At 38.2% G+C, this 22,781-nt stretch overlaps 1 protein-coding gene across 7 annotated transcripts in view; it reads left to right on the top strand.

Moving 5' to 3' along the window:
- LOC137627104 (zinc finger protein 501-like) overlaps positions 1 to 22,781 on the top strand; it is a 539,524-nt gene that overhangs the window by 469,056 nt on the left and 47,687 nt on the right. For 2 of the 7 annotated variants that reach the window (XM_068358131.1, XM_068358130.1), the window contains one exon: positions 14,035 to 16,008. The exons of the other annotated variants lie outside the window; for them this stretch is intronic. In XM_068358131.1, the coding sequence (XP_068214232.1) occupies positions 14,305 to 15,201 (897 nt within the window). In that variant the 5' untranslated portion in view covers positions 14,035 to 14,304 and the 3' untranslated portion in view covers positions 15,202 to 16,008. Of the gene's footprint in view, positions 1 to 14,034; positions 16,009 to 22,781 lie in introns of those variants that run through there. 7 annotated transcript variants of the gene reach the window in all.

The raw sequence follows: 22,781 nt of genomic DNA on the forward strand, positions 1-22,781 counted from the left end.
ACCCTCCTAGCACCGCTAACTAGCAGAGGGTCCTTGACACCTCGCATGAATATTTTTATGGCTGCAGAGTTCGAACTTGCAGCAAATGGTTTTTTTTTTTTTTTTTTTTTTTTTTTTTTTTTTTTTTTTTTTTTGAACAGGCTTACATAAGTCTTTATAGCTCCTAGATGAAAAATCTATTTTATTGTTACTGTTCTTGATATATTTTATATTGTTCATTACTTCTCTTCTAGTTTATTTCTTCATTTCATTTCCTCACTGGCATATATTTTCCCTATTGGATCCCTTGAGCTTATAGCATCCTGATTTTCCAACCATGTTTGTAGCTTAGCAAGTAATGATAATGATAATAAACCAGCCTGCGCTGAAATATATATCGTAGGTAAAGAACTTGGGTTTGTATAGTTTGGAAAAATACAAATTTCTTGCAAATTTGGCAATTTATTTTTGTGACCCCCTTCTGTTTTTGTTATTGAATCACAAACTAATGGAAATAGGTTAGTGAAGGAAAGCAAAGTAACAATGTAGGGTACTAAATTTATCTTAAAAGGTAACCAATCCTAAGCCCTAGTAAACTCTCAATCACTCGAGTTTTTATATTTCATTCTAAACTTATACTCACTATCCACTTTTTAATACTCAAGTTTTGTTTAGTATGTAGGCCAGTGCACGGCTAGATGGTTATGAGGTTCTTTGACTGGACAGACAGTACTACATCTGATCCTTTTCTCTGGTTACGGTTCATTTTCCCTTTGCCTACACACACTGAGTAGTCTGGCCTATTCTTTACATATTGTCCTCTGTCCTCATACACCTGACAACACTGATACTATGAAACAATTTTTCCGCGCCCAACGGGTTAACTATTGTACTAATTTTTCAGTGGCTATTTTCCTATTGGTAAGGGTAGAAGAGATTTTTAGCTATGGTAAGCAGCTCTTCTAGGAGAAAGACATTCCAAAATCAAACTAGTCTTGGGTAATGCCATAGCCTCTATACTATAGTCTTCCACTTTCATGGGTTCGAGTTCTCTTGCTTGAGGGTACACAGGCACACCATTTTATCTTATTTCTCTTCCTCTTGTGCTGTTAAAGTTTTTATAGTTCATATAGGAGATATTTATTTTAATACTGTTATATCTTGTTTCCTTTCCTTACTGGGCTATTTTCCCTGTTGAAGCCCCTTTAGGTTGTAGTATCCTGATTTTCCAACTAAGGTTGTAGCTTAGCAAGTAATGATAATAATAGTGATCATAGTAATCAACATTGAACTTTCTTATTGAGTAAATTATAGGTACTAGTCAACTTAAAGTTTAAGCAAACTAACAATAAACTCCTATTTATTCCATATCTCTCAGATACAACAGCATTGGATGCCCAGTTAATTTTTAATAAAAAAAGCTGACTATATAGACCACTGAGTCTTGCCATGATTCCTTTCCAAAGTTAAGTTGTATTGAAAATTAACTTTCTGTTCTATAGCAACCATTGAATATTCACCCGTTGAGATACTACCGCTAGAGAGTTATGGGGTCTTTTGACTGGCCAGACAGTACTACATTGGATCCTCCTCTCTGGTTACGGTTCATTTTCCCTTTGCCTACATACACACTGAATAGTCTGGCATATTCTTTACATATTCTCCTCTATCCTCATACACCTGACAACACAGATTACCAAACAATTCTTCATCACCCAAGGGGTTACTGCACTGTAATTGTTCAGTGCCAATTTCCTCTTGGTAAGGGTAGAAGAGACTCTTTAGCTATGGTAAGCAGCTCTTCTAGGAGAAGGACACTCCAAAATCAAACCACTGTTCTCTAGTCTTGGGTAGTGCCATAGCCTCTGTACCATGGCCTTTCACTGTCTTGGGTTAGAGTTCTCTTGCTTGAGGGTACACTCGAGCACACTCTCCTATCTTATTTCTCTTCCTCTTGTTTTGTTAAAGTTTTTATAGTTTATATAGGAGATATTTATTGTTGTTACTCTTCTTAGAATATCTTATTTTCCTTTTTTCCTTTCCGCACTGAGCTATTTTCCCTGTTGGAGCCCCTGGGCTTATAGCATACTGCTTTTCCAACTAGGGTTGTAGCTTAGTAAGTAATAATAATAATAATAATAATAATAAAAGGTATAAAAGGGTTGATCGTTAAGTCCTACAGCCTTTGAATCTTGTGGTCCCAAGAGCAGAACTGGGTGTGGAACTTAGCAAAGATTACGCAAGAAGAAAACGGAACCACCAGGTAAAACTTAAAAAAAGTTATCCTTTGGTTCTCGGCTCTCTCTGGATTTGCCCTAAACTAAACTCAAACTATACTAAACTATAATTCAATTTTTGTTTGTACTGCACAATCAACGTAGTCAGCTATCAGCTCTCATGTTTCCAAAAAGGCGAGATGTATGTTAACAACTTTTCTCCTTACACAAAAACAAAACAATATTGTAGCAAATACATTACACGAAGCCAAGAATTCATTATCACCTTGTGAGTTATTGTATCATTAAATTCCTGACACTGGCGGAGGATTTTTTTTATCAGAATTTTTTTCAAATGTCATCTATGGAATAAAAAGTTACGATTGGGGTTTCTCCAATTATGACAATTAAAGTATTATTTGAGCAAAACTATCACATTAAGGGACATGTTTTTAATTGATTTTGTTGGGTTAGATTAGCAAAGTGTCCTTTGTCCAAATTTATATCTTTTCTGGTTATAAGATTCGCCACAGAGACTCTCAAGGAGTTTCTTCTAAGCCAGAAGAAAGATTTGCAAGTTAAAGTGCTGGATATAAGTAGTCTGGGTACATGGCTGAAATTTTGTAGTATTTTTTGGTCTTTGAAAAGAGATTTAGCTGCTGATCAAAGCTTACCTAATCAGTATTCGTGAAACATTATCTTGATTTTCTTTAGGTACCATAGTAACAGCTGGAGATGTTTTAATAAAAAATTTTTTTTATAAGTCTTAGAGGTATTTAGGATAACCTTAGTTGTCATGTTTTAGTACTGAGGCACCACACATAGGCGCAAATCTAGAGTATAAATTAGTATTTTCTATTGACTTTAAATTTTTTCTTTGCTTCCTTCATGCTTCATCGTCAGAGTGTGAGTCAGCAATATAAACGTTAGTGGAGGTACATAGATATAAATAAAATTTCGATGATAGAACTTATTATTTCTGTACTCACCTGCTGTTCATGTACATGTTCACCATCCTTCACACTAACTAATGTAATGAAGTTAAGAGGATAAGATATTAGTTTTGATATGGAGATAGAATTAGGATGACTTTAATAACCTTACGTCACCTTGGAGGGCAGTATACATACCTCATGAAGGGAAGAAAACTGGGAAATTGTTAGTTGTTTAGGTACCGTCAATATTGAGCCAGCTTTTGTGGTGACAAAGCAAAGTGAACACCATTTGAGTATGTAGATAACATACTGTATATTGTTATTAACATCAACTTGTTCCTATAGGAATACAAACCCTTGTTCTTTACATAGGAGAAGATAAGAGCGAGTCTGGAAAAACTTTTAACGAGGTGTCAAGAACTGTATGGGTTGTTACTCGTGTAGCTGTGAAGCACCCCCCCACTCACTACTACAGTACTCCACTTTGATTTCAGCCATGGTTAAGAGCAGATGGTTCTTTCCCACGCTCCGGTGGCAAAAATTTAAACTTCCAGGTGTGAAAGGTGTACGTGTATCGTGAGGAATGTATGGCATATGGATCTGTCTGGGTGTGGCTGGCTGCTCATGCTGCATGTTTCTATCTAAAGTAGTGATCAATCCTTACCATCCTTGCCCTGAGTGCAGATGACACTTCTTCACACAGGCGCCTCCATGCAATGAGTTTTGGGAGTGACCATCCTTCCAGTGGGAGCAGCATGGCAGGAGAGAGAAGTCAAAAAGGGATTCTTCACCTTCGTGGTCTTCCTTTTAGTCAAAGAAGTTACGACTTCCCTCTCTCTCTTACCTGGTGCCCTCAACTCTAGCTCCTCTCATTTGGCCTCCTCTGAAGTTCTATTGAGTAAGAGTGGTGGCTTTTTGACCCCTGAGCAACCTTTGGGCCAGTATGCTCTCCCCTTTACCCCTTGTCGGTGTCCTTGGGGCTTATTGGTTCCCCATCAATAAATAGCATTTTGAGGTGAACCTGCTTTACTTGCTGTTGTAGAATGCGCTAGCCAACTTCACGCTCCTATGGTGCCAGACCAGTTGGCTCATGCACCTATACTAGAGGTACATTCTGCTCGTAAGCCAGTGGCCCTTGGGTTGTCTCGCAAGGCTCTCATTGCAAGAGATTTCCAAGTCTGCCACAAGACATTGCTGTAAATGGTAGCTACTTATCCTGGGGATGAGACTGCATCGGTCCAGGCAGCTCGCCTGCTACTCCTCTCAGATCCAAGGTTGTGACTCGCCACCGCTATGAAAGACTGTTCCAGTGGTCTTCTGGTGCCAGCTCACAAGTATGCTCTGGTGGAACATATTTCTAGGTTACAACAGCACCTAGAAACACAAGGGGTCCATTCTAAGGCATTGGGGTTGGACCTTTTGTGGGAGAAATTTAGCATCACAAATAAATTGGATCAGAGGCTGCACAATCTTAAAAGGCAAGTAACGTCACTTCTGGGGACATTTTTCATCCCCAGATCCCGAGGGGATTAAGGTCTCAGAGGGATATCTTGTATTTCGAAACATCAGGCTGTTGACAATTGAGTCTGTGTATGTCTCACCTTTCGTTGCTGTTTCTCACAAGAATTAAGGCCCAGTGGAGTCGTCCGTCAAGACCCAGGAAGCAATGGGTCAGAAGATGACAACATTCATGAGAGTATGAATGCGAAATCTCTTCCGAAGAATTGGGCTTCCATACTCGTGGTTGATCTCAGTCTTCAGAGGCGAGTACAGCTTGTGATAGCTGTTCTATCGCCTCGTGGTTTCTGCGAAGGTTCTCCTAAACTTGCACCCCTATGCCATTAGTTGAGGACAACAACGACCCACCTCAAGACTGGCAGAGTGTGGCATTGGAAGTTGATGAGAACTCTTGATGATTCTGACTTCTCTAATATAGTAGGAGTTAGAAATATATTTAATTCATACATGGACACATTAAAGAGACTATACAACATTAATTTCCCAATAAAATCATTTTTGGTTAAATAAAAACATTTTGACAAACATTATATAAATCCAGGTATTATAGAATCAATAAAACATCGTAACAAGTTCCCCAAGAGGCTAAAGCCTGACAAGGATGATGGGCTTAGGGATTAGCACCAGGGCTCTAATGAACAGTGGGAATTGCTTTTCCACTGGACCTTGTTGATCCAACTAAATCATTCAGCACTTTCTCTTTTCCTTTTGGTTGTTCCTTTTATTTTCCCATCTCTTCCTTTTGGGCCTGGACTTGTTGACGACTTTGGCTTATTTGATTATACTTTGGCTACTAATTTGGATTTGGCACAGTGTGGGATGGAGGGCATTCCATCACAACCTGTACCAATTTAGACGTCATCGCCCTCAGGCAGACCCCATTGGGTGCAGACCAAGTCTGTCAAGAGTCGGGCTCCAGTGATCCGGTTTGAAGTCACCCATATTTGCGGGTAATGGGTGACGCCAGGCATTGGAGTCACCGGTGGGAGGGGCTAACTACCCCATTGACCTGTGTGCGCCCACCTAAAAAGAGGCAGCCCCTCTCAAATAGAGGACTGTTCCTCGCTGAGTCCTCTTCTCGTGTTTGGCCACATGGGATAGGAGGACTGACATTCTCCTATAAGAGGTGGATAACCCGGCTTGCTTTTTCAAAAAAAAAAAAAAAAAAAAAAAAAACAATCTGTTAACGACCTGGAAAATACAAACATGGACCTCGGTACAGACAGCGCCAACTCGAGTTCTAATATTGTAACATTAGAACCTTACTCACGTTATGTAAAGAATGATAAGAAAACACTTGAGAAGAAAAGAGAGAGTGAGAAATGATGACCGTACAGAAACATATAGAAATGTAGAAGTATTACCTGGTCACTATGAAGTAGTGAATTATGATTTTTTTTTCTTTTTTGGAATTTGAAAATGGAAGAAGTGAGCATGTAAATGTTTTTAAAGCTAACAGGGAAATAATTACTATATGTGGAGTGCAGCCAAAAACTCTTCCCCAGGAAAATGGAAGTGTCTTCATAGAGAGACTATCCCAATACAAGGTGAAAAATTAATAACACTTACAACATTGGATGGTCATAGTGTCATATGCGTTTCACACCCCACTTTCAACCAGAGTGAGGGTGTGACATATGCTCCAGAATTGTTGGAAATAGAGGAAAAAGAACTTGAGAATGAAGTGAGAAGTCAAGGAGTAGTATAAGTAGTTGAATGAGGGAGAGTTGGAGAAAAACATACTCCTCTTGCTACTTTGATTGTAACATTTGATCAATGATGATTACCAAATTTTATTAAAGCTGGCTTGCTATCTTTGAAGGTGAAACCATATATCCCTTCACTATTGCAATGTTACCATTGCCAAATGTATGGCTATTTAAGCCAGAAATGCAAGGAAAAACTAAATGATAAGCCAGCTGTTTGTGCCTACTGTGGAAAAAATAATCATGGGTATGCATAGAAAATCCCAACTGCGTACATTGTGGGGAAGCACACCCAGCTACATCTAAAAGCTGCATTAAGTTTATTTTTGAAAAAGAAATTCAGGCCATTAGAACCATGGAAATGGTTACTTTTGAAGAGGCTTGTAAAAGAGCTCTTGAAAAGCCGAAAAGACCAGGGCAACCTTTTTCAATGTTTCTGAAGAAAAACTTGCCAAAGCACACGGACAAAAATTATAGCCCCACTTCTAACATAAAGAACAACATGAAAGTAGTTAAAGAGGTTGAAAGTGCCATTGAAACTTTATATCCAGAAATTGTAGAAAAATCCAAACAGATACTTAAAGATCTGAAAGGTATTCAAAGGCCATCTACTCCTATTCTAAACAATAGTACAAACCTCTCTTAGGCCGTGTCCATGCCTGATCTGATGGAGGTTCCACTTGAAACCAATTTTCCTGGTGAACATGTAGTACGGGAAGTTAAAAAACCTGATAGCTCACAACCTTTCAATCGAAAAAGAGAGAGACCTCCGTCTCTCTTGCCTCCTACCATAAGAAACATTAAAGTCACGACTTCAAATAAATATGATGTCTTGTCTGCTGATGTTTCAGATCAACTGGAAGACAAATAAACCAGAAATTCAAGTTCAGGTCCACCATCCTCCTCAACAATTAGATCTAAAAGAGACAAAGCAAAAGACAAACACAAAACCCAATATATCAAGATTCTCTCTAGAGATACCACCGGGAAAGAATGTTAGAACAAATATTGCCAATGGGAAGACCTCATCCAAGGTGTCTTCCAAAATATAAACCATAGTTTTTTCCTCCTTTCTGCAATGGAATTGCCAGGATCTAAGGGAAAAATGTGAAGAACTTAAGCTCCTTGTACATGAGCACTCCCTTATAACTGTATGTCTACAGGAGAGCAAGCTCGATGCTAATACTTCTTGTCCTTGAGAGTATGTTAGCTATAGGGTACAATATGATCAACAAGCAGGGAGCCATGGGGGAAGTCTTATATACGTTTGTCGAGATGTTCCCCAAATATCTTTGTCTATCTATACCCCTCTGCGGGCAATGGTTATACAGATTGATATAGGGAGAAAATACACAATCTGTTCTCCTTACTTGCCTCCAATTGATAAAATCTCTCATATGATAATTTATTAGAGGTCATTAAACAATTCCCACAACCTTTTCTCTTACGGGGAGAACTTAATAGCAGACATCCTTTGTGGGGTGATGTTTTGGCAAATGCAATTGGTAATATTATATTAATTTGGGAGAATGAAGATGTAGGACTCCTTAAGACAGGAGAGCCCACACACTTCCATGTAAAGACAGTTACTTTGTCCTGCATTGACCTTTTAGTTGTAAGCTCTAACTGTCTTCTCGATTTTAATTGGAGAACAGGAGATGATTAGCATACTAGTGATTATGCACCAATCATTATAAATACCAACAATGGTCCACCTTTACAAAGATCGCCATGATGGAATCTTGGTAAGGCAAACTGGGATATATTTCAGGAGCTAAGTGAAATTGAAGAAAATGCAGAACAGTTTGAAAGTTTTGATGATGCCATAGACTTACTCAATGGAACTGTTCACACAGCAGGAGGTAATTCTATTCTCCAAACTACAGGGATATTCAAACGACGACCAGTCCCCTGGTGGTCATCAGAACTAACTGCCCTGCACAGAGCCACAAGAAAGTCTTCAACTCAATTACGCAGGCACCGTACTGAGGAGAATATAGTCCTATACAAGAAATGTAGAGCACAGTTCCGTCGTGCCATGAAAGAAACTAGGCGCCAGTCTTGGGTGTCATTTGTTTCCTCCATTAACAGTAGAATACATATCATCTGTGTAGAGGAAAGTGAAAAAGATACACAACGTCACCAGTGTTGGGTAAATGGTCAGTATATGACTAGAGAAACCAAAGTTAGCAATGCCCTGGCTGATCATTTTTCAAATGTATCATGCAAGTGTGAAGCAGCTCCTTGTCACCAGTATAGGAGCATTGAAGAACAGAAAATTTTAAATTTTACAACTCAAAGAAAATTTAATTCTGCACCTGTTACGTGTAACAATACAGTCCCTGGACCCGATAGAATTCCATATGCAATGATTAAACATGCATCTGTTAATACCTAATTATTTATTTTAAGCATTATTGATAGAATATGACATGATCATAGTTATCCAAGTGTTTGGGAACTAGCCATTATTTTAGCCTTTTTAAAACTGGGTAACGATAAATTTTTAGCAGCAATCTGTAGACCTATTGCATTGAAATCTTGCTTATGTAAGATCATGGAGAAGATGGTCAATGCAAGACTGATGTGGTACCTTGAAAAGAAGGGTATTTTATCACCCATTCAGTGTGGATTCAGAAAAATGCACTCGACGACTGGTGTGCCGATACGACTTGAGTCCTCCATTTGTGTAGCCTTTGCTTCCTAACAGCACCATGTGACAGTCTTTTTTTTCTTACATTGAATAGGCATATGATACTGCATAGAGATATGGTATACTTGAAGCCATTCATGAATTTGGTTTAAGAGGAGAGCTACCACTGTTTATTCAGTCATTTCTTTCACATAAAGTTTTTGAAGTGAGAGTGGGGGAACTCTAGCAGAGAGTAAATGTCAGGAAGGAAGAGTTCCCCAGGGTAGTGTGCTGAGTGTAACCTTATTCGCACTAGCAATTAATGGGATATCCTCAGTCATTCCCCAAGATATCCTCTCTACACTGTTTGTGGATGATCTCTATACCATTTGCTGGAGCTAGAACTGCAATGGTTGAGAGAAAACTACAACTTGCAATTGATAAAATTATTCAATGTGCTGATGTGAATGGGTTTTAAGTTTTCACCAAACAAAACTGTTGTTGTCCATTTCTGTCATATCCGGGGAGTACATTCAGACCCAGGTATATACATGAAAGGACAACAGATCCCATATGTAGGGGATGCTAAATTTTTAGAATTGATTTTCGATTTTAGATTGACCTGGGTCCCACACTTAAAGGCGTTAAAAGACAAATGTCCTGAGGCTCTAAACCTTTTAAAAGTATTGTCCCATACATCATAGGAGCCAGACCATAAAACTATTTTGAAATTATACAAAGCCTTAATTTTCTCCAAAATTAGTTATGGGTGTGAAATATACTCCCTAGCCACCCCAAGGCGGTTAATGATATTAGATTCAATACATTATGCTGGTATTAAATTGTCCACAGGAGCATTTAGAACCTCATCTATCCCAAGTCGCTGAAGAGTTACCTCTAGACCATTACCGAATCTCTTCCATTATTCAGTATTGGTTTAGGTTACAAATACTCCCTAACTCTTTAGCCTTTCAGACTGCAAGCCTTGTGAGGCACTCAACATACTTTGAGTTGCCCCCAAAATCTCCTCAACCTTATGGCTTTGGGTAAAACAATTATTAAAGAGTCTTGATATAATGAGAGGTAAGGTGCTTCCATTTAAGATATCATCAACCCCTCCATGGAAATTACCAGATATATCTTTTTGTAAATACTTTATTGGTGTTAAAGAATATATGACTATTAGAAGGTAGGCCTCTTTTTATGGAACATTTTGAGGAACATAGGGAATCAACTTTTATAAATACTGATGGCTCCAAATCTGATGATGGCGTTGGATTTGGAGTATACAGTAGTTCTTTCAACTCTAGAGGTGCACTTCCTCCAATATCTTCCATATTTACTGATGAACTATATACCAACCGCTTTTGAAAAAATAGTGTTAAAATGGGAGGGCAATTTAACCATTTTTAGTGATTCAAGAAGTGTCCTTCAAGCTTTAGAAGGTTTTAATTCTAGTAACCCTTTAGTTTTTAAGACATTTTTTGACTGAATGTCCCACTTATAGCACAGAAAGAAATAGATATCTATTTGAGGCTCGGGGTGAAGATAGCAGGTTCATACTTGCCAAGATCCTTGGACATAATGTGTCGTACAATGCTTGTGGCATTTTTAAATTTATATCAGAAGCAGGTCTTCTTAATGCTATTTAACTTCTATAACATATTTACTTTTCTGGTTTTAATTGAATATTCTTTTAATCTTTATTTGTGATAAACTATATTGGCGTCAATGACCTTTGATGTCAGGATGCTAGAGAACTTCAAATCAATCAATCAATTGTAACAAGTTACAAAAGTTATACCCAAAATGGCTACTATCATATGAAACAATATTCAAACAACATAGGAATATGTTAACATCAGTAATACGGACAGTTAAAGAAAATTACTTTAAAGAAAAATTTTAGTCAACAATCAGGTGACTAAGAAAACATGGAAAACTTTGCAATACCTAATGGGGATAAATATATCCAATTTGCCAACCTCTATGAATTTTCAAGATAAAACTGTCTAATAACAGCAATATTGCAAAAAAATTTAATTACTATTTCACAAATATTTGAAGAAAACCTCCAGTTTCATTCGAGTCTTTTCGTCCAGAGCCAGTCCCTTCCTCACTTTTTTTAAACCCACAACACAGCAAGAACTTAAGGATGGTATAAATAAACTAAAAGTTACGTCTCCGGGGTTTGATGACATCAATATAAGAATACTTAAAGAAGTGTACTAATGAAATTTCTCCACTTTTAGTTCATTATAAATGAATTTTTTTACAAAGGATATCTTTCCTAAACAACTGCAAGTAGCAAAATTGATACGAACATTTAAGAAAGGTGAAAAAGCTAATTATAATAATTTTAGGTTGGTCTCTAGCCTTCCAAGTTTTAGTAAAATATTTGAAAATTAGTTGCTACTAGACTAATTGACTACTTTACAAATTATTCATTCCTAACTGACTGTCAGTATGGCTTTAGATCCAATTACTCCACTGGACAAGCTATTCACCAACTTTGCCAAAGTATTCCTGATACAGTAGGAAAGAAAAGTAATTAAATTAATGTGTTTTGTGGCCTAAGCAAGGCCTTTAATACCATATCCCATCATATTTTGATGCACAAACTAAGCATATATGGCATAGGTGGAAAAGGTCATAACTTTTTAGAAAGCTATTTATTCTCCAGAACACAATTTACTGTAGACAATAACAAATATTCTTACTACAGTACGGTCTGTTCTGGGACCAGTCCTATTTTTATGTCAATGATATAATACATACGAGTACTAAATTAAAGTTTTGCTGTTTGCAGATGATACCACTATATATGTACAGGGTCACAACATTAAAGATATTACAGTAATTCTAAATAAAGAACTAATAAATATATCAAATTGGATTAGAGCCAACAAATTAACACAGAATATTTCAAAAACATTCTATATGCTATCTAGTTCCATACATTCAATTCAAAATAATATTGATGTACAATTAAATAATAAATCATTGAGTCGAATCAACCACATCAAATTCCTAGGTGTAATAATTAATGAAAAACTAACTTGGAAAGCTCACTTACAGCTGGATTGTATTAGAATATCTCAAGTTACAGGTGTAATATATAGAATTAGAAATAATGTAACTAAAGATTCCCTAAAATTGTTATATTACTTTACTGTATATCCAGTTTTATTGTATTGTTCAGCCATTCTGGGAGGAGATTCAAAACACTTACAGACCAATTATTTGTTGCAAAAAAAAAAAAAAATATTAAGGTAATGTCACATAAATCAAAATATGAGCATACCAACCCTCTCTTTTGTGACTACAAGCTGCTCAAATTACCAGATCTCATATCACTACAGACTTGTTTATTTGTGTTCAAAGCATTAAATGTGTATCCCATCAACATATTCCATCCACTGTCCCATAATATTAACACAAGATGACCTCATGACCTAAGAGTACCGTACTGTCGCATTGTCCAGGTTCAGTGCAGTGCAAGTGTGCGGGGTGTTACACACACTGCAACAACCTCCCACAGGATATCAAATCACTCATAGTCATACATGTCAATATTACTATTACCATTTTTTCTACTTATCATTTATGATACTATATAATTATTGTATATGTATATGCACTTATGTGTGCACATGTATGTGTGTATGTTTTTATGAACGTTTATATTTGTATTTCTTTATGTATTTGTATATGTATGCTAAGCTGTATGTATTTGTGAGCATGTGTGTATGTGTACATATTGTATGTAGGTATGTGTTTATGTATATGCATATGTAAGTGTGCATGTACATGTATTTGTATTTGTGTGTGTCTTCAACTAGGCCGTAACTTTATATTAAGTAAATCTGGTCTATATAAAAGCTTCATATTTAATGGACTTGGGCTGTACTACTAATATTTATAACTCATTTTTATTGTAACAATGGCCAATAAAGACACCAATATCAATATCAATATCTACAGGTACACTTCTGACACCAGGTAGCCCTAAGATTCCGAAACGCCTGATGGTAGGAACACAGCTGTAGACCTGTTTTGCCTGACTCTTCTTGGCAGCAGTCTAATAGTATGGTTGACTCAAATTTTCATGAGAAAGAATTCCCTTAGGGAGGAAGAGGTAGTACTACTGTACAGTATTTACGCAGACTTCCCTTCTCCCTGCCCTTTACAGCCTTGGTGCAAGACTCGAGTTTGGAGAAGTTAGAGGCACAGCCGGTCGGGATCTCTGTACCTGATGCCCTGAACATGGAGAAGATAGCAATGGCTACACTGAAAAGTGTGAGGTGTTCAAGTACAATGTCCTTACTGGTGTGAGGACGATGAAATTCCTGAAGCGAACATGTAGGTCAGGTGGATTCTGGAGAGGCCCGATGCCGTCATCTATAGGTTCCAAAAGCAGGGGCTGAAGAGAAAGACACTCCACCTTCGGAATGTCTCAGTCAATACCCTGTCTTTGTTCCGACTCAAGGATGTGGTAAAGGGGTGGAAATGTGGAGGAATGCGAGCTAAGTCTTCCTCCTCCACCTAGACGTAACATTATGACCTACAACTCCGATACTTGACTTGTCTAAAACTTTACGGTCGCAGGACAAGCACATGATGTCTTTGAAGATGGTATTTGGCACTCCACCGCTAAGAAATCGAGAACTCAGGGACCTCCCCTTCAAGGAAGATAGGCTAAAGGACTTTAAGGTTAAGGCAGTAACTATACCTTAATCTAACTTGCCTCCTCAAACTGCCCTTCTAAGTCCTGGGTCAAAGTATCAAAAGTGATTCATGAACCTACTGGAAGAGGGCGAGGCTTCTTTTCCCGCACCCCCTCCAGTCTGATGGCTGTTTCTTGCTCATATCAATGAGTGATTCCAACTCGGGCCAAAGTTATCCCCCCTATTAAAGGGCTTGGGTTAGTATGGCTTGGAAAATTAGAAATTTTATAATTCATTGTTTTACTTTAAAAAGTTGTTTTATTTCAGAAAATTCATTTTCATCGTGTCCTTCTCCACTGATAGTTTTCTCTCTTGTTTCAGATATTTCATCCCAAAGGAAATAATCATCCACCTCTTATGGCAAGATTGTGTAAACTACTGAAGATATTTTTAAGAGATATGGGATTGTGAAAAAGGAACTTAGAGTCTATGTTAGTTCATGTTGTAAGACTTTTGATATAAAGTATAGGAAGTTTAGTGTTAACTTCATCTTCGGACATTGTTGACGATAATATTGAAAAAGATGTCATCTTGTGATAGGGAGATGATAAGGAACTCATGAATCATTAGACTTTCCAATAAAAAGGCAAAATGGACGATTCATTACAGCACTATGGAGTTAAAGTGGAAAATAATGATATTTTCGTGAGTGATGGCCTCTTTGATGATGGCTCTCATTTCATGGATCCAGACATGGGATTCAAAGCAGAGCCAGAAATATTTGAGTCAAGTGAAGGTGATATGAAATATTCTTTTGAATCTGATGTGTCAGTGAATGAGGAGGATTTACAAATCAGCAAAAGGGAAGTCAATAAAGAGGAGGAGAGTGTAAAGACAGATGTGAAAGATGAATGTGTCATACAGTTGGGATCCAGTAGGAAAGAGGACAAAGAAAAGGGAAGAGGAATGGGGAAAGAGCATATGCAGAAAGCTGGTCTTGAAACACATTATGAAACTTGCACTAGGAAGAAGCCATTAATATGTAGCGACTGTGGTAAAGGGTTTCCTAAGAAAAGTTTTCTCATTAGACATTTAAGAACTCACACTGGGGAGAAGCCATACAAGTGCAATGTCTGCGACAAAGCATTTCCTCGGAAAAGTGATCTCACAAGCCATCACAGAATTCACACGGGGGAGAAGCCATTCAAGTGTAACGTCTGTGACAAAGCATTTACTGTGAGTAGTAATCTCACAACCCATTATAGAATTCACACTGGCGAGAAGCCTTTCAAGTGCAATGAATGTAATAAAGCATTTTCTATGAAATGTTATCTCACTGAACATTATAGAATTCACACTGGGGAGAAGCCATTTAAGTGCAGTGTCTGTGGCAAATCCTTTTCTCAGAGAGGTAATCTCACAAATCATTATCGAATTCACACTGGGGCAAAGCCATTTAGGTGTAATGACTGTGACAAAACATTTACCATGAAATCTAGTCTCGCAAGTCATTTGAATTTGAAGATTTGTGCCAGAGGAAATTTGTAAGGACAGTGGTAAGTCTTGTTCTTCTGAAAAGAGGAGTATGTTGTTACAAAGTGATTCAATTTCCATGCTAGCTAGACTCTAGTTGTACTCTGCCTTTTGAGTTTAATCAACTGGAATTGAGAGAGTTCCTTTGCAAATGGTTCTTTAGAGCACATTTATAAACAAGTTGACTGGAATTTTGATCAAGTAAGAAAAACATGTCAGATTGAATTACAGTAGATCTTTTGTATTTTCATGGTGATGTTCAGCTGTTTGTGGTGTTATATGGATCAAGCGATAAGATCAGTCTATTGAATGCACATATTGTCTAGTGTTTTTCTTCAATATGACTCCACTCATGAACATCATTCCATACCTTTTAATCTAATTAATGATCTTTCTAACCAACCCAATCTTCTTTGATTGTTCTCTGACAATCTTGGGTTCGAGTGTACAAAAGCTGTTGGTGCAAGACTCGCTGAGTTGACGTTCTTCTTCTTCATGTACATCGAGTACATATCAAACTATGGCTCCAGTTCTCTTAACTGATGGAGTCATTGCTGATAGAAATGTTCCTTTTCTATTTGAATTATTATGGAAAGTTTATTCTTCCTACGTATAAAATATTACCATACGTTGAAGTTCTTCCTAAATGAGTATTTTTGTCAGTTGGACTAAAAGGAAAAGGGAATGTTTTGTCAGTAGATCTTGAAATTGACTTTGAGTATTACGCTATTTTTCTGTAATTAAAGCATATGTTGTAATATTCTTTACTTATAACAAATAATTGTTAATTTGAGATGCCCTATTTCTAACGTGTATTTGATAATTGAATAGACTTTTTATAAAAAAAAGATATTTCATTTACTCTTAGTTCCTTTCACACTTCCGTATTATTGAATGCACAGATTTTGGCAGATAAAGTATTTAGAATTTGAAATTTGTTCTTGCAAAATTACAAACCCTCTCGCTCTTTACAGTGGATATCATTTTGGTGAATGCTGAAAATTAGCCGAAAGACTTTTCTAGGGAGGTATAATCACCACCCCTATAATTAGTGAGTGGTAGATCAGCCATCCCGCTCTCACACTCACGGGCGAAATTACATCACTTTTTATTTTGGTTTGGTAGAGAACAGAGAGCAATGCTGTCTTTCTTTCCTGTTAACCTGATATATGAACTGGCCATTGGCTGTAGGAAGTGGTCTTCCCAGTGGGAGTGGTTCAGTGGGTAGCAGAAGTCTTGACATCTTACTCCATCATCTCGTTCCCTCCACGTTGTCTCTACTCGTTTGTAGTAGAATGATGGCCAACTGATACACGGATAACCCGTAGCTGCTCACAGTGTCACTTCCCCTAGCAAAGTAATTGCACATACCAGGGAAGTCTCTCTCATTGCCGCAATTCTTGGGGTTTTCAGGTCTCCCCTTTAAGGAATGTTTTATGAGGGGGCTACAGTTAGAGGCACAGTGGGAGTGCATATATGCCTCCTCAAAGGTTGACCACGGTCTTCCTCTCCGAGACTCTGGAGTTAATACTCTAATAGAGCTCTCGTGCCTTTAGCTGCAGCTCTGTTTGCATCTGGAGGGTACTACAGTTAGGGGCACATCGGGAGTGCACACCTACCTCACCAGGGGTAGACCACAGTTCTCCCCTCTGAGACTCTATAGGTAATGCACCAATTGAGCTCTTGTACCATTAGCTGCAGCATCCTCTGCATCTGCTCACCCTTCGTTCCTACTGTGGAAGGTTCACAAAGTATGATGCATTTAGTCGTTCCCTCAGGGCACAACTAATTATTTGAGCACTATCCCTTTGGGGGTATTGCAGCAGATGGTGATACCTGCCGACCACTTACAGTTGCCACCCCTCCCATCATGGCCTCAGGGCACAACAAGTCTTGTTAGCAAATTTCCTTCGGGGTCATTGCCGCAGATGGTGATGCCTGCCAACTGCATGCGGTCACTGCCTTTCCTAGAATAGCTGTTTACCATAGCTAAAGAGTTCCTTCTACTTTTACCAAGAGGAAAGTAACCACTGAACAATTACAGTGCAGTAGATAACCTCTTGAGCAAAGAAGAATTGTTTGGTAATCTCATTGTTTTCAGGGGTATGAGGACAGGGGAATTTGGAAAGAATAGGGCAGACTATTTGGTGTATGTGTAGGCAAAGGAAAAAAGAGCAGTAACCAGAGAGAGGGATCCAATGTAGTATTTTCTGGCCAATCAAAACCCCCAATAGGTAGTAGGTTGGCCAGGGCACCAACGACCCATTGAGATACTATTGCTATAGAGTTATTGGGTCATTTGACTGGCCAGACTGTACTACTTGGACCCTTCTCTCTAGTTAAGGCTCATTCTGTCTTTGCCTACTCATACACTGAATATTCTTGCCTATTCTTACCACATTCTCCCCTGTCTTCCTACACCTAATAACACTGAAATTACCAAACAAATCTTCATGCAAGGGATTATCTACTGCACTGTAATTGTTCAGTGGTTACTTTCCTCTTAATAAGGTTGAAGAGACAATTTAGTTATGTAAGCAGATCTTCTAGGAGATGTACACTCGAAAATCAAACCATTATTCTCTAGTCTTGGGTAGTGGCATAGTATCTGTACCATTGCCTTCCACTGTCTTGGATTAGAATTCTTTTGCTCTTGTTTCTTTTTAGTTTTGTTGTTTATATACGAAAGATCTAATTTAATGTTCTTACTGTTCTTGAAGTATTTTATTTTGATTGTCTCACTGTGATTTTGGCTCAGATATTTTTTGTTATTTGTAGCCCCGTTCTGTGTTGAATTCTCAAAATTAAGGAGAGTAACATTCCTTGATCTTTTCTATATATATATATATATATATATATATATATATATATATACATACAGTGATGCCTCAGGATACGAAAGTAATCCGTTCAGGATGCGGTTTCGTATCCTGATTTTTTCGTATTCTGAGTCGCGTTTTACATGTAAATAGCCTAATCCGTTCCAAGCCTTACAAAAAGTCACCTTTTCTTTCATAAACACGCTAAACTGTAGTAATAAACATGTAATGCAGCCATTTTTATCATTCAATAATTAACACAACCGTTAAAAACAGCCTAATCCATTCCAGAAACCACTATGAGATTATTCAATAATGTAGTTATAGCCAAGTTATCCCCCCCAAGCCCAAAAAAAAAGGTCCGTTTTCTTTACTACTGTATAAAAGTTACGGTACTGTATGTACGTAAAGCATTTAGATCAGTGAAGGTGTATTGTTACCTGTACGTACACCTAAATTAAGGATTGATGCCTGTACACTCTGAAAAAAAGGTTACAGTTAATTAGTGTAACAAAAAAGTTGAAACTTACCTTTTGATTGAGACGATGTCTGATAGCGAAGTCGCGGCAGAGGAGGATGGCATAAGGCAGAAAACGTAACAAGTGACAGACTACGTACAGTAATTTACACACTTAACACATTAACACTTAAACTTTATGAAATAAAAGAATTGCAGAAATAATTAACACTTAACATTACGTATGGAAAACTATAAAATGAAAGAAAAAATAACACTTAATGGTAACATAAAACTTAAAATTGAATTTTTTTTTTTTTTGCTTTTTTATAACTTTACATTTTTCATATTTTCTAAATCTCTTCTACTTCTTCATCACTTTATTTTTTCTGTTTCTTTTCTTTACTTTCACCTTCCACTTCTTCATCACTTTCTTTTTTCTGTTTCTTTTCTTTACTTTCACCTTCTAATTCTTCATCCCTTCCTCTTTTCTGTTTCTTTTCTTCACTTTCACCTTCGTCTTGGCCTACTAATACCGCTGGCCTCTTTAATAAGAAACTATCCATTGAAGCTTGTTTCTGCCTACTTTTCAACACATTTCTAAAATGCGTTAGGCAAACGTCATTGCAGTGTTGAAGCGCTCGGATGGTATAAACTTTTTCTGGATGTTCCTTTTCGACGTAGTCTGCCATTTTATGGAAACATGCAAGAATTTCCTTGATGTCTGCCGTTTTCAAATGTGCAACATCCTCCTCATCACCACTAGAGAACTGCTCTTGAACATCACTCACTTGCATCGTCTCCAACTCCTTCAGGTCGTCCGTCGTCAACTCCTCGTGGTGCTCCTCGATAAGTTCATCTATATCCTCCGCACTAACTTCCAGCCCCATGGACGTACCAAGATGTACGATGTCAGCCACCTCAGACTACTGAATTGGTTCAGGATCGTCAACGATCTCGGCTTCGCCTCCAGGCTTCCCGAACCCTCGAAGTCTCGTGCAGAGACAGCATCAGGCCACAGCTTCCTCCAAGATGAGTTTAGGGTACGCCTCGAAACTTTCTGCCAAGCGAGATCGATGAGTTTGAGGCATATCACGATGTTAAAGTGATCTTTCCAAAATTCACGCAGAGTGAGGTTTTTACTCTCTGTGACTTGGAAACATCTCTTGAAGAGATGCTTCGTGTACAATTTTTTAAAATTAGAAATAACTTGCTGGTCCATGGGCTGGAGGAGAGGGGTGGTGTTAGGCGTTAGATACAGGACCTTTATGAAGGAATATTCGGCCAGAAGATATTCCTCGAGGCCAGGAGGGTGAGCTGGAGCATTGTCCAACACCAGCAGACATTTCATAGGGAGGCGCTTTTCTTCCAAATATTTTCGGACAGTCGGACCGAAGCAGACATTCACCCAATCAATGAACACTTGCCTCGTTACCCAGGCTTTTGCATTCGCCTTCCACATCACGGGAAGGTTCTCCTTGATGACTTTGTGGGCTTTGAAGGCTCGGGGATTTTCTAAATGGTACACCAGCAGGGGCTTTATCTTGCAGTCCCCACTGGCGTTTGCACAAAAAGCAAGGGTAAGCTTGTCCTTCATAGGCTTATGTCCAGGTAGCCTCTTCTCCTCCGCCGTGATGAACGTCCGACGAGGCATTTTCTTCCAGAAAAGCCCAGTTTCGTCGCAATTGAAAACTTGCTGCGAACTGTAGCCTTCCTGCAGAGTCAACTCTTCAAACGTTTTAACAAAGGCTTCAGCGGCCTTCGTGTCCGAGCTGGCTGCCTCCCCATGCCGTACCACTGAATGGATGCCAGTCCTTTTCTTGAACTTCTCGAACCACCCACGAGAAGCCTTGAACTCTGGGGGTTCCTGCTGGGATGTTCCTTCTCCTGCTCCTTCTTCGGCCTGAGCACGCATGAGATCACCGAAAATGGCGGAGGCCTTCTGGCAAATTGTAGTCTCAGTGATGGTGTCTCCTGAGATCTCTTTGTCCTTGATCCACACGAGAAGCAACCTTTCCATCTCGTCATGCACGTGGGCTCTCTTGTTGGAGAAAATAGTGACGCCCTTAGAAGGTGTCGCTGCTTTTATGGCCGCCTTCTGCTTCAGGATGGTGCCTATCGTAGATGGATTCCGGCCATACTCCTTGGCGATCACACTTAAACGCATGCCAGACTCGTACTTTTTAACGATTTCAAGTTTCGTCTCCATCGAGAGCATCGTCTTCTTCTTCTTTCCTTCGGCAACATTCTTGGGACCCATGGCTACAGTAATACTTAATATAATAAACTACGTAACGTTATATACAGTCTATGTATAGTAAACACTAATACAGTACAGTGCACAGTAACGAATGTTTACAGTGAACCCTCGCTACTTCGCGGTTCGACCATCGCGGATTCACCACTTCGCGGATTTTTTCATAACCCATGTATATACATATATCGCGGATTTTCCAGAAATATCGAAAATACCGCGATGTGACCGATGGTGCGAGATTGAAGAAAGTAAGGAAAATTGAATCGTGATTGATTTTCAATATAAATGAAACTTTGAGGAGCAACAAAGATATCATTTGTTAGAGAGATAGAGAGAGGTAAGGAATGGGAGGTAGTGAAAAGTAGCCCACAGAGGTAGATGTAGAGGTAGAGAGAGAGAGAGAGAGAGAGAGAGAGAGAGAGAGAGAGAGAGAGAGAAGGGGGGGGGTTTAAATGTAATAAACAAAAAAATTTGATAGGTTATAACACATTGGTGCTTATGTAATATCAACTGTATACTGTAGACGGTTTGAATAAGTTAAGAAATGGTATAAATGATACTTTGTTAGTGTATTCGTACACACTCAAGAGCGGCAGCTAGATGACAGCTGATCTAATCACAGCCAAAAGTAAAAAAAAAAAGAAGTCAACAATACTCGATTTTTAAAACAAACCCGAAATTTAAAAACAAAAGTACACGCTTTCTTAATGTGCAATTAACTATTTAAAGAGTGGCAATTTTCTAGAATAAAATGATATTTCCCAAAAAATAGTGGTTTGCTGATGAAATCGGATGCCGTATTTTTAGCTATGATTGAAATGGATGTAGACTCGGCCTAATTATTTCGTTTCGTATTTAATTGACACTAAGAAAACTAATTTTAGTTTCTTCATCTAAATGTAAGTATTGTATAACACGAAGAGAGAGAGAGAGAGAGAGAGAGAGAGAGAGAGAGAGAGAGAGAGAGAGAGAGAGAGAGAGAGAGAATCAGCTGTTGTACTCAAATGGCGTGTTTTTGTTTCGTGAGAATTTCATCACCACGACTTTAACAACAACATACTGTACTGAACTTTACAGTATTATACAGACTACTGTAATATGATAAAGTAAAATATTTGTAATCTATTCTATATGAAATGGGGCTATTTTTTTTTTTTAAAGTTTACATTTACGTATGTAAAACAACTCTCTCTCTCTCTCTCTCTCTCTCTCTCTCTCTCTCTCTCTCTCTCTCTCTCTCTCTCTCTCTCTCTCGTAGATTGTTTTCCTGCTTTGCTACGTATGTATGATTTTATATAGATACGGTAAATAATATTTGTAATAACATCTTTTATTAAAGCTTTTACTGTAATATCATTATTTATCACTTTCATCATGCTCGTTAAATTCCTTAGTTTGTTTACTGAGTGTACTTTATGACGCCGTCGTTTCAGGCGGCGTCATAAAGAAAAACATTTCATTTGGAAGTCCTAAGAAAAATTAAGTAAAACATTAGTAATAACCAAATCAACATACTGTACTGAATAATCAATATAATTGATGCAGAAACTAACCTATACACAGATGTGTAAATGCGTTTGTTTCTTCATTACAGTATAAATGAGATAAACGTAAACAAAACATTGGTTGCCATTTTTTATCGTGCTTTTTGGCGTCTTTAGGAAACGCATGATATAAAGTCGCCCTTAATATTTGTGCCTGTTTTAGTTTAGGGTACGTTAGTACATGCATTAAGTGTTCTGTACATTAAAGGGTAGTTTGTTAACAGTACTACGTACAAGGGAAGGTTTTAAAAGTCTGAATATACATGTTAAATAAATAGGTAAATATGGTGTCACTACTTCGCGGATTTTCACCTATCGCGGCCGGGTCTGGAACCTATCTACCGCGATAAACGAGGGTTCACTGTATTAACGATAACACGTGGCGTACGAATGTACTGTATATTAACACTAAGTCAAACAAGCGAAAGCACACAATGTCTGTTAACGATACCGCGGTCGGAACGAAAAGAGAGAAAGAGAGATGAACGCCCGTGCGTAGGCAAGCTGGGATAGTTGCC

Source organism: Palaemon carinicauda, chromosome 34, assembly GCF_036898095.1.
Source record: "Palaemon carinicauda isolate YSFRI2023 chromosome 34, ASM3689809v2, whole genome shotgun sequence".
Classification (NCBI taxonomy): Eukaryota; Metazoa; Arthropoda; class Malacostraca; order Decapoda; family Palaemonidae; genus Palaemon; species Palaemon carinicauda.